General features: G+C 36.3%; 2 protein-coding genes across 2 annotated transcripts; one reads left to right on the top strand and one right to left on the bottom strand.

The window, feature by feature from the left end:
* Window positions 1–10,349: 10,349 nt before the first annotated feature.
* LOC141653574 (AT-hook motif nuclear-localized protein 16) lies at window positions 10,350–11,350 on the bottom strand. Its single transcript, XM_074461392.1, has one exon. The coding sequence runs from the start codon at window positions 11,212–11,214 to the stop codon at window positions 10,504–10,506; it is 711 nt and encodes a 236-aa protein (XP_074317493.1). The 5' UTR covers window positions 11,215–11,350; the 3' UTR covers window positions 10,350–10,503.
* Window positions 11,351–12,222: 872 nt separating this feature from the next.
* On the top strand, window positions 12,223–12,798 carry LOC141651647 (pterocarpan synthase 1-like). Its single transcript, XM_074459348.1, has one exon. It carries the CDS (start codon window positions 12,223–12,225, stop codon window positions 12,796–12,798), a length of 576 nt encoding a protein of 191 aa, XP_074315449.1.
* The last annotated feature ends 472 nt before the right edge of the window (window positions 12,799–13,270 follow it).

Genomic DNA, 13,270 nt, shown 5'->3' with positions numbered 1-13,270 from the left:
CCCTCGGCGAGCCCACCACAGGTCCATCGGCCGAGGGTACAACGGTCTTTCCACCTAATGAGCCACGTGGCCACTTGGCCACTACGTGACAAAAGGTGAATGCCTATAAATACTCCTCAACCTTCATTGAGGAAAGGATCCACAAATTGACCTAATAAACACTATTCATCTGGTAATATCTTCCTTATCTCTCTACAATACACTCTTAGCCAAGTAACCACAATTTACCTCTCTAAGTTCACTGACTTGAGCGTCGGAGTGAGTACGCTCGGCCAAAGCCGAGCCCTCAGTTTGTTCATCGTTTCAGGAGACCGCAGGAAGGATTCTAGCAAGAACATCATTCTACTAGCAACGAGTGGTATCAAACATCTGCTCTGGATTTACACCCGGAACAGTCTCCAACTCTTTGATTTTAGCCAAGGCAGCCGTCAATTGTTGTTCAGGGGTGAGTTCTACCATTTTTGTATGTGAATATTAAATGAAGAATGGCAAAAGAAATTTTTTTTTGATTAATGAACTAGATGCCCCACGGTGGGCGCCAATTGTTTTTGCAGGATTTTCCCTGAAAGGATTCGGCTTGATTATAAAGTAATTAGGGTATCTAGTTCTGTATGTAACACCCCGATTTATGAAGGAGCCTTTAGCAAGACATTCCCTAATAAACCGGACTGTTACCATCTCGGTTGCCCGAGGTAGTGAATAACAAATTAAACTCCAAGGCAAATTATATAATTACTTTAATTTAATTATTACAAAACCTCTTTTACATCAAATTACAAAGAACTAACATAAAAGAAAGTGAAAGTCTTCTAAATGATGATCTAGCTACTAAGTCTTCTGATCCAGTGTCTCACGCCCATCAAGCTCCCATCCTGTCTCATAAACTCAAAGACCGCTCCCAATATTTGGATCGTCACAGGTGTTCACGAATACACAGGGTCAACCACGAGGTTGAGTAGGGAATACAATGAAACAACAAAATATGATATGCATGCTCCTCCGTCACCTCCATCTCCATCTCAACTCATATCTCATAACCCGGAACACCCAGCCATACCGATCCCCGGTAGACTATATATCGACCGTAGCCGATCTGCCAGCTCGCACCTGAGGACACCAGGGCAAGTCCTGCAGAACCCGCCTGGGCCTTATCACAACATCATCTTCACCACACCACATCACCACAACATCCTCCATCTCCAATGCATATGAATGCTCGAAAGAAATTAATGCAACACAATATATATATCATTGAACTGATCAATCATAAAATCATGCCGGTTACCAAATGTTGTGATAACATACTTAATACGATCAATTCAGTCAATCACCTTCCAGTATATGAATCATAACGTAAATCAACAACCACGAATCAAGTCAACGTTCACAGTTTGGTCATATGAAACACAAACAAGTCAACACAATTCAACATCAACGATAATAAGTCAAGTGTATTTCCCTACCTTTTCGCAATCCAAGCACGCACAAGCAATCAATTATGATCCTTCACATATCCATCACCTACATAACATAATTATGTATAATTACCACCTACTCAGTCAATTAATCATTCACATAACCTAGACTCATCGTAATTTTAACAGGAATATCAACTTAAAGAACAAACACGACTTTTCCTGATTTTCCTGCACATGGCAGACTCAGTATAAAATGAATAACTAATTCCAGAAATTTCGAATTGATGCAAGGCCAATTGAATTGGAACCCCATGAGTCTTAGCTACAAATTATATCTAACGTGTTTTTCTCAAATTCCAAACTTATCAAGGGTTTTCAGACTGATTTCCAAAAACTGACAGGAACCGTCGCATAAAAAGTATTGATTCATAAAACGAGTTTGACAAATGATTTTTAAGTAAAACCAACGCCTAACACATCTAAACTCTTTAAATTAAATATATGAAAAAGACTCAGCACCAATTCAATATCTAAATTATGTTTTAGAAGTAATCTTTTAGCCTCTACTGATTCGCGGACTTTTTAGATAGACGTTCACAAATAATTTCTTTAGGAAAAACTACACGGTGAAATGCTACCAATTTTCACAGGCATAAACTAGGCTTGGAATAAATATGAGTCTCTTTTTTAGCTTTTTGCATCCCACGACTTTAAGACAGGTAAAACACTCAAATAACACAGACCAACGAATCTGTAAATTGCTGTAACTATTCTATTCATTTATCTCATACAATTTATAATCAAAACCCCCAAACCAATTTCTAGGGTTACGAAAACTATTCCAATACTACTATAATTATGCTAATAATTGAATAAAGAGGTAATAGGATAGTCTACTTACGAAATAGGATGAGAATAGGTTGAGAATCGCCTCGCAATGCCTCACGCGGCTCCCTTCACACACGGCTCCCTCTTCTCTCTTTTCTCTCTTTTCTCATGATTAAAGTGAATATGGTGATAGGGAGATTAGGGTTTGGTTAGATGAGTTATATGTATAGGATAGTTGTTATTAAGACGATACGGGCCTAGCTCAGTTAGATTAATTAAAACCCGAGTCACATAGTTACCCGAGTCACAAATACACTACACGACCCAGCTGGTAACTCGGCCTAATATAATATCATATTAAAATACCGGGTATTACAGTCTACCCTCCTTAAAAGAAACTTCGTCCCGAAGTTTACCCTCTCTTCCAACCAACGCAAACGAATTATGAAACACATATACAAAAGTATGTAAGGCACCCACCAAATTGAATATTAAACGCAGTATTACATTCCACCCTCCTTAAAATAAACTTCGTCCCCCGAAGTTTAACCATAACAAACACATCATGTAACACTCCAACATAACCCACACAACGCATAACCAATATAGCCAAACTGAGAAATCACACATGAAGGTATAAAGATTTTACAATCCTACCCTCCTTAAACATGGTTACGTCCCCGTAACCTTCATTATTATAACAAAAGTTCTCAAACTACTGCTAACAACTGAAAGAGGATAAAAGATTCACATCTCACGCTCAAGTTAACTAATCCCTACTAAAGACAATCAATATACAAGCTCTCCCCAGGAAGCTACGATTCACTTTGCCTGACCCATCGCCACGGATCGGAGCAAAAGCCACGTTGAATAACTTAAGACATTTCAGTATTAATCTAGACACTCTTCATATCAATCAATACATGCAATAACATTCACAGGATCTGCTTGTCAATCTAATTTATACATTACTACTCAGGTTATAAAGATGAAGATGCCTAGGTGCTCACATATGGTTCATGTCAAATAACATCATTTCGTCAAGGTTACTAAGCAAGATCACTAACGTAACATACCACGATAATCCTATCCGGCGTATTCTCGTGGCAGCATATTTTCCAAGAAATATTGGTAACATTTATTCATGTGAATAATCAAATTATGAATGGAACAATGCTTTACAAGGTTACCAGCAAAATCATTAGTAATTATTCATTTCACTAATCATTGTAATCTCATACCTTAGAAACATAGGGAATCAATCAACATAAGAAAAGAATTAGGGTCACAACTTAATAAATTGATTTATGAAAATTTGTAACCTAATAGGTCCAGTCTGACTGTCCTCTACATAATCTTGTCTGATTTAGGTCAAGACACGAATCACCCATAAAATGAAGACAACCAGTTTAAGAAAGACTTATCGTCCTAGAAATATCTTTAATCCTCATCACAAAGGGTTGGGATTTATTCACGAATGATGAATGCACATTGATTGGCAAATTTTACAAGCTTATTGGTCGAGTCAATCAAGCGAGTAAACAGCGATATTGGAAAGTTAACATACAAGACTATCATACATAAAATTTTGTTCTTGGTGTTAAATATATTTAAACTGCACCCAACACAATGACATAAAAGATTAAATGTATTTAACTACACCAATTTTACAAATATTCATTACATATCATGCTAATATCAACATACCATGTTAACACATAACTCACTTAAATCACCACATTACATTTCCCGTTTTGACATTCGTAACTAACCACAACCCACCAATTCACTACATGAACGAACAACCTGACTAAATTAACCCACTATTTGTGACTCCGTTCTAGCTTCATTCCTCCAGACTAGCAAATATCATGAAACCATACAACCGTATTAATCGGCCGAAATCTCATTCCGAATTTATACTCACACGACAAAATTTAACTTCATTTTCAAAACTTTTACTTTCATACTGGACGGTGAATAACTTCCTTAACATAAATCTTATAACAGAGCCGTCAGAGAATCCATTTAACTCAAAATCAGATAAACTTAATTCAATTCCTTCAAACAATACAAGCTTAGGTGTCGACTCATATTTCATAATTTACAGGTTCATCTCATTCATTTCAGTCCTATCTTTACTAATGAACGACTATTACCTCAACATCAGGATTTTAGTCGCACTTCTTTACTCAGTTATATTCACGGCTAACACGACTCCAGCATTTAATCGGAGACCTTTTAGATAGTACACATTCCCTGGTGACGTCTCATCAAAGCATACGATTCGTACCATAATGTAAAGCGAGTAACTACAAATTAACTGTGTTCAATCAGAATTTTACCTCTTTGTTACAGATCTATTTATCACAGGTTGCATGGTCACACAAAAGTATAAGTACCAACTCAATCACATGTTAAATTTTAAAACGATTTATCACGTCATAAGAACTAGACAAGAGTCTAACCATGTAGTCAATATAAGAAGATTATTAGTTTAGATCGGAGGCACATTATAAAATTCCCAGTTAAACTCCTTACGGAACCATCGACTGTGCGTCATGAGTAATTAACTTAATAATGTAGAAGTCAAATAACTGAAATTACAATTGAGTATTAATAGTTATATGATTCACAATAACAACAAAATTACTTCCATATCACACATATGTTTAACATTTTAGCAACCATACCATTCAATTGTATCCATCAACTCAGTATAATTCATTTTCAAAGAAAATAAAAGATATCGCATAAACAACTTAAACATGTACATATACCATCATATAACTTGTAAAACATTATCTATGACAACAGATTAGCAAGGTGAACAAGTTCTCTGGTTTGCACGGTTTGAACAAATAGGCAACTCGCGGCTCAATTAAACGTAACTATAACGACTATCATTTAAACATACGCATGGCATGTGAATCATCAAAGGGTTATCACATTATAATTCGACGGTTCGAGAATATATTTCAAATATCGTAACTATATCAACTATATTTCAAATATCGTGACAATTGCAACAATCACCTTAGCATTTCATGACAATACAACTATGAGCATATCCAAAGAAGAAACAACAACACTATTTTATTATCATATCATAAGTTTAGGCTCAACTGAAATAGATTAATGCGATGAAAGTAATAAGTATAACTATAGGCACACAGACTCACATAAAAGACATTAGAACTCAGATGACATCCTACATGTGTGAACATTTAGACATACTCATTACTACCATCCATGTGTAAACATTTAAACATAATTATTATAAATATTCATGCGAGTATATTAGAACAATCAAGTTAACATTTAACGCCACCAACTTTACCAAGATATGACAATATAGTTTTATATTTATATATATCCGACCACCATACAAAAATGATGAACACACCAGAGATATTACAACATGCCAAGCATATATAACATATGCAAACAACTGGGCTCGTATAAAATATTTCACCCTCGATTAAGAATCAAATTAAGCTATTCAATTTCACTCATACTATCATGCCAACAATGTTTTCAACTAAACTTTAATTTTATCACTTGTTAAGATACATAACTACTGAACATGCGTGCTACTATCATCATATAAAAACATTATAAGGTCACATTAATAAGGCTCATGAAATAACCAAACAATTGTATGAAGACTTAACATAGAACGCACATTTTACAAGTCATGATTCACGTTGTAACTTCCAAAGACCACGAACAAATAGCCGTTCGATTAAAACTTGATTCATATTACTTTTATAAAATACGGAGAGTTAAAAACACAGGGGAAAAAGAATTAGGTCTAAAGCACAAGAATTCCATTTTTAAAGAATTTTACAACTCAGTTGGTCCAGACAAGTATGTGACAGCAATTGGTCCGAAACTTGGGTCAGTTTGCAAAACTTACCATTTAATATAGAGACATCAAGAATTTTCGTGGCTTATAAATTTGAAAACATATGCGAATCTTCTGATCGATGGAGTTGGAATTATGCAAAAATTATTTCTACAATTTAAATGGGGATTTTTACAAAATCGTTGGTCAAAACATCACTGCACAGGAACTTCCTGACCACAACCCACTAAAATGTTTATTACTCCCAATCCGTATATCCTATAAGCATGAAACCAACGCCAAATGAACACTAACTCACGATGATACCTCTCATAAAATTTTCATCCATAGACAATAAACAGAAAAGAAATGGCAGTAAGGTCAGTTAAAGAGTAAAATCAAACAAAACGAGTTTCAACACTAGGTCATTCTTTACTATGTTACAAGCTCTTATGAACATACTATGTATATTAACCCATCCCAAATTAAATCTCACACTTTGTACTTACGTAAACATCTATCCCATAGAATCCCTTCGCATCTCGATCTACTCCTTACATCTAAATCACGATTGCTATGACTAGAAACATGCAATTCAATAGTGTTTCTGATTACTATCACAATACTATACTAGCATGGCTTCGGGATCACATAACCGCATATCGCTAGACATAATAGCACTATCAATACGTCATTCAACATCCATCCAGATAAATATCATCAATTCGCAATTATTTTCACGCTCACGATTATCACAATCCAACACTTCATTGATTATCAACCTGAACACGAAAATTTATTTCTCATCTCCACAACATCATATGGGTCTTAAGGTGTACACCCACTCGATTATATCCAAGGTTTTCCTTCTAACTACCCCATTCACTCGATTTCTCTCGGGTTACTTGGTTCAAAACTGAGAGGCAAAAGAGCACGCATTAAGGGCGCCTTCTTAACCGCACTGTGAGCTCCTAACAGTTTATTCCCAGGGGTTCATTTTATTTAGACACGTCCTACGTTCATTGGGTTCATTGGTTTAGGCCTGAGGATCGTTCTCTCTGATACCACTTTGTAACACCCCGATTTATGAAGAAGCCTTTAGCAAGACATTCCCTAATAAACCGGATCATTACCATCTCGGTTGCTTAGGTAGTGAATAACAAATTAAACTCCAAGGCAAATTATATAATTACTTTAATTTAATTATTACAAAACCTCTTTTACATCAAATTACAAAGAACTAACATAAAAGAAAGTGAAAGTCTTCTAAATGATGATCTAGCTACTAAGTCTTCGATCCAAAGTGTCTCACGCCCATCAAGCTCCCATCCCGTCTCATAAACTCGTCAAGATCGCTCCCAATATTTGGATCGTCACAGGTGTTCACGAATACACGGGGTCAACCACGAGGTTGAGTAGGGAATACAATGAAACAACAAAATATGATATGCATGCTCCTCCGTCACCTCCATCTCCATCTCAACTCATATCTCATAACCCGAACACCCACCATACCAATCCCAGAGACTATATATCGACCGTAGCCGATCTGCCACTCGCGGTGAGGACACCAGGGCAAGTCTGCGAGAACCCGCCCGGGCCTTATCACAACATCATCTTCACCACACCACATCACCACAACATCCTCCATCTCCATTGCATATGAATGCTCGAAAGAAATTAATGCAACACAATATATATATCATTGAACTGATCAATCATAAAATCATGCCGGTTACCAAATGTTGTGATAACATACTTAATACGATCAATTCAAATAATCACCTTCCAAAGATATGAATCATAACGTAAATCAACAACCACGAATCAAGTCAACGCGTTCACGTTTGGTCATATGAAACACAAACAAGTCAACACAATTCAACATCAACGATAATAAGTCAAGTGTATTTCCCTACCTTTTCGCAATCCAAGCACGCACAAGCAATCAATTATGATCCTTCACATATCCATCACCTACATAACATAATTATGTATAATTACCACCTACTCAGTCAATTAATCATTCACATAACCTAGACTCATTGTAATTTTAACAGGAATATCAACTTAAAGAACAAACACAACTTTTCCTGATTTTCCTGGACATGGCAGACTCAGTATAAAATGAATAACTAATTCCAGAAAATTCGAATTGATGCAAGGCCAATTGAATTGGAACCCCATGAGTCTTAGCTACAAATTATATCTAACGTGTTTTTCTCAAATTCCAAACTTATCAAGGGTTTTCAGACTGATTTCCAAAAACTGACAGGAACCGTCGCATAAAAAGTATTGATTCATAAAACGAGTTTGACAAATGATTTTTAAGTAAAACCAACGCCTAAAACATCTAAACTCTTTAAATTAAATATATGAAAAAGACTCAGCACCAATTCAATATCTAAATTATGTTTTAGAAGTAATCTTTTAGCCTCTTCTGATTCGCGGACTTTTTAGATAGACGTTCACAAATAATTTCTTTAGGAAAAACTACACAGTGAAATGCTACCAATTTTCACAGGCATAAACTAGGCTTGGAATAAATATGAGTCTCTTTTTTAACTTTTTGCATCCCACGACTTTAAGACAGGTAAAACACTCAAATAACACAGACCAACGAATCTGTAAATTGCTGTAACTATTCTATTCATTTATCTCATACAATTTATAATCAAAACCCCCAAACCAATTTCTAGGGTTACGAAAACTATTCCAATACTACTATAATTATGCTAATAATTGAATAAAGAGGTAATAGGATAGTCTACTTACGAAATAGGATGAGAATAGGTTGAGAATCGCCTCGCAATGCCTCACGCGGCTCCCTTCACACACGGCTCCCTCTTCTCTCTTTTCTCTCTTTTCTCATGATTAAAGTGAATATGGTGATAGGGAGATTAGGGTTTGGTTAGATGAGTTATATGTATAGGATAGTTGTTATTAAGACGATACGGGCCTAGCCCAGTTAGATTAATTAAAACCCGAGTCACATAGTTACCCGAGTCACAAATACACTACACGACCCAGCTGGTAACTCGGCCTAATATAATATCATATTAAAATACCGGGTATTACACTGTAAGTTAGGGATAAAATTATAGAAGAATTATAGATGGAGATCGAATATAGATAGTGTTGTTGTATTTCTTTGATAAGCTGATTACAAATCTTGTATGTAAGTATGAGTATTCAATAGTGAATAATGAGAAAAAACATATCTCCTTTACAAATGTTAAATAGTACTATTTATATTCTTCAAAAATTAACGTTGGATACCACCCAACGTTCTCCTTGACCGTTCTCAGTTGTTAGTTAGAAAATAGGGCACGTTTCCTATTTATCCGCTTGACCCAGTCTTCTTCAACAAACTTTGGCTTATCTTCCTTTGCACGATCTGGTACGTGGAAATATACTATTCTTAGAATTGGACTTGGTCTTCCGTGATAATAGGGCATGTGTATAACATCTTGTCTTGCTTGCTTGCGATCAACCGTCTCTTCTTTGGAGAGTTTCATCAAGCTATCTTAGTATCATTATCGGGCTTTTCTTCCTGGACCTTAACACTTATTTATCCTCTGTGTTCTTCTCTGTCAAATAATAACTATACTTGCCCTGACCACAGTTTACCCCATCGACCTAATAAGGCCAAAGCTAGGTTATAATCGAGACCAGCTAAATTGGGCCTAACAGAATCAAGTGAACTTATGAAATCGAACTTATAGGAATCGAATCAACTTAAAAAAGCCTAATAGAAGTCCAACCGAATATATTAAACAAGATTCTCCCATATCTTCCTTATCTTCACATATTCACAAATAAGCAAAGTAAATAATTCATATTGTGTAAATATAGCTAGTGTATAAATCTTGTCTATAGGCTCTTTATTCTAACCTAAATTAGAAGTCCATTAGTCCCTATATATACCAATGTAAATATCAGTATAATGTATCCTTTATACATTCAAAACAACTCTTCCTATAGAATATGGCCTTGCTCACTTAAAAGAGAAATTATTCCGCGGTCTTTCGTTCCAAATCTCTTCTTTCAAAGTGCAAACAAGGCCTCGCGAACAATGTTTCTGGTCTTGTAAATGAGTTAGCTATTGGTTCTGACTTCTGGGACGAATACAATGGTTGGGGATATTACTCACTAGTTAGTACGAGTACTTAATTGCAAAAATCTATAGAGTACTTTGAATTTATCTTCATTATAGTTTTTGCTGAGCAAATGATTACAATGTTGAAGATTTCGTATTAATAATGCTAAAACATTTTATTGATAGGAATATGAATCATGAAATAATAGGGGGAATATAACAAGTAAATAATCTCTTAATCTTAGGCTAACTAACAGAAGGTATGAAGTAAATCACATTGTTGACACAACAATTGTAAGCCTTGCTAATTTTCAAGTCTTTGCCAGTGTTCTTCCAGATGCCCAGGAGTAAACTTCAGGAGGCGTGACTCTTCCATTCGCCATCAAATTCTGGTATTGATGACGGATACTGTTCTGGTAATGTTGATTCTGGGCCCCACCTTCATTATCCTCGTCGCAGAGCGGCAAACGGTCAAATGACGCATTCATGAATGTAGCTGCCATGATCACTACCGGGCCGGAAGCAATGAGGGCTCCGACCACACCCCCTCCAGCCACTTGACCCTGAGGGCCAGCCAAGTAGACAGTAAGTCCAGTGACGCCCGGTGGAGCTGCTGGTGGTGGGAGTATTGACCCGAGTAGGGACAGAATCTCGAACCGACCATGAAGGGTCACAATTGCATTTGGGCCAGATGAGGTTGGGTGTCTAAGGGTCACATTGGTGACATACCCTGACCCACTGAGGATGCAAACACCTCTTTGCTTTTTCCTAGCAAAGGTGATCAAGCTCTCATTGACATCACATCCCGGACTTACCTCCATGGCGTGGGCCGTAAGCGTGTTCGGGCTATCCCTTGTAATGATAATGGGTGGTTTAGGCTTGTTCTTAGACCCCGCTGGCCTGCCACGAGGCCTTCGGATAGTTTCAAGTGCTCTTGAGTCGTGTCCTGGCTTGTAATGGGTCTGATCCTTGATCCCATTTTGTTCGACCGAGTGTAAAGTCATGTTTGTGCTTCCTGACATTTAATTTTATGTTAGAATGACAATGGATTATGATTAGAGCAAGGGAATTAGGGGGTTTAAGTAGTAAAATTATTTCGATAAATTAATGTATAGGAAACTGAAAAAACCGAAAAGAATGATCAAGGAATTAGGAGAGAATTAAGTTACACCAACTTTAATAATCTAGTTATATATAGGTGTTACCTGCTAAATTCTGAAATAATGAATTTATCATATCAATTGTGTTTCTCAACAGACACTTTAATCTATATAATTAGCAGTCCTTATTAGGAATGTAATGAGCATGTTGTGTGCTCTTTTCATACTATAATTGGAATTAATCGACTCATTTATTTGTTACAATCAAAAGTTACAAGGAATGACATTAGATTCGTCGGACTTGGTAATGGTAGACGGGTATGGATCAAAATTTTATACCCGGTGTATATTAGGATGTAGGATAATCGAATCCCGATGTCTTATTTAGGATCTTAACTCATTCAAGAGAGAATTCCTCGGAACCCGATGTGAATAAACTTGTTTTTGGTTAATTAAGTTCAGAAATTTTGTACGATTTCCCGGTTAATGCACCGACAGGGTACGATTCAAATTTGTTTCGTTCCTCCAAAACTATTCCACATGTAAAAGTCAAGCACCCCAAAACTTCGTTCAAACTTGTCATCTACGGAGTATGTATAATTTATACTCCTTACCAACTACAAGTACTACGTCCGGGCCCATCTTGAACTCCGGATGAAAAGTTATTTTCATTTTGGGACGTATTTATCCATAGTTATCTATTTCCATTTTAAATAGTTTTTTGTGGCTCATCTCCCACGTGCAAGTGGAGTATGTGTTTTGTGTTGTCCAACATACCCATTTCATTTTCCTTAGTCGAGCAAGCAATAGATAACTATTGATGGAAACGGTGGGAGTAATAAATAATTCCAACTATATTCCTATTAACTACACTACACTCCAATTCATATATAGTATAGCTCACTAGGTTACATAAATATCATTATCATTATGGCCAACTCTTCATCAATACTATATCTAATCCTTTTGGCCTTCCTCCCCACCTTGACAATCTCATCTACCCACCACCACGACCGCCACCGCCACCATGGGCTAAAATCCATACATTTCACTCTCTACCAACACGACGTCGTTAACAAGACCGACTTCTTAATAGTTCCATCTCCCTTTGGAACCAATATAACCCAAACCACATCTCCTTTTGGCACAGTTGGAGTTATTAATGACAAACTCACTCTAACACCCGACCCGACTTCAAAAGTACTTGGCAGTGTTCAAAGCATATCCATAACCTCGAGCTTTGATGGACTCGATAGCTTATCAATTTGTAGGATCAAGCTTGAGTTGGAAAATGGGTTAACGGGTTCGCTTTCGCTTCTTGGTGTTGTTAATGCACTTAAGACTTCTGATAATCCTGTGGTTGGTGGTACAGGTGACTTCTTGTTTGTTCAAGGTTATGTGACTGCTTCCCCTGTTTCATTTCAGGGGTTTACTTATGTTTATAAGCAGGATTTTCATTTGTTTTGGCCTCCATATGTGATGGGGTTAAGTTTAGATCCAAAATAGATGGATTTGTCTTTTTGAATCAATGTTTGATTTCAACTTAATGAGATCTCGAGTTCAAGCATAATCAAACAATAATGTGATGATCATTTGGATGGACGAATATGAAGTTGTTAGTCGAAATAAGTTTCTCGCATGTGTGACATTATTCGGCTCGAATCAAACAAAGTGAAATGGTGCAAAGACAAAAATTGTTTTTTTTTTTTTTTTTTTGTTATTGTAATTAAGGAACAAAACAATATAATTGTATGAAAATTAATGAGTTGATTGGAGTATTGTGTATATTTTGATCATTGTAATGAGTCCGTATTTTCTACCCATTTCGTGTTCCATGTTATGTCCCGCTGTCTCATCATTTAACACATAAGCATTAAACATTAAAAATAAGTATTTACATATTATAAATGATGAAGTGTTAGAAGATTGAGGCCATGCGTAACAAAATAGGACACAAAGTAGACTCCATTATGATGGG

This window comes from Silene latifolia, chromosome 4, assembly GCF_048544455.1.
Source record: "Silene latifolia isolate original U9 population chromosome 4, ASM4854445v1, whole genome shotgun sequence".
Taxonomy (NCBI): domain Eukaryota; kingdom Viridiplantae; phylum Streptophyta; class Magnoliopsida; order Caryophyllales; family Caryophyllaceae; genus Silene; species Silene latifolia.
The sequence above is the reverse complement of the archived record's forward strand: the minus strand, read 5'-3'. Positions and strand labels throughout refer to the sequence as shown.

Bases quoted from the DNA above. Each gene is read 5' to 3' on its own strand.
- LOC141651647 (XM_074459348.1), top strand. From the start codon at position 12,223: ATGGCCAACTCTTCATCAATACTATATCTAATCCTTTTGGCCTTCCTC.
- LOC141653574 (XM_074461392.1), bottom strand. From the start codon at position 11,214: ATGTCAGGAAGCACAAACATGACTTTACACTCGGTCGAACAAAATGGG.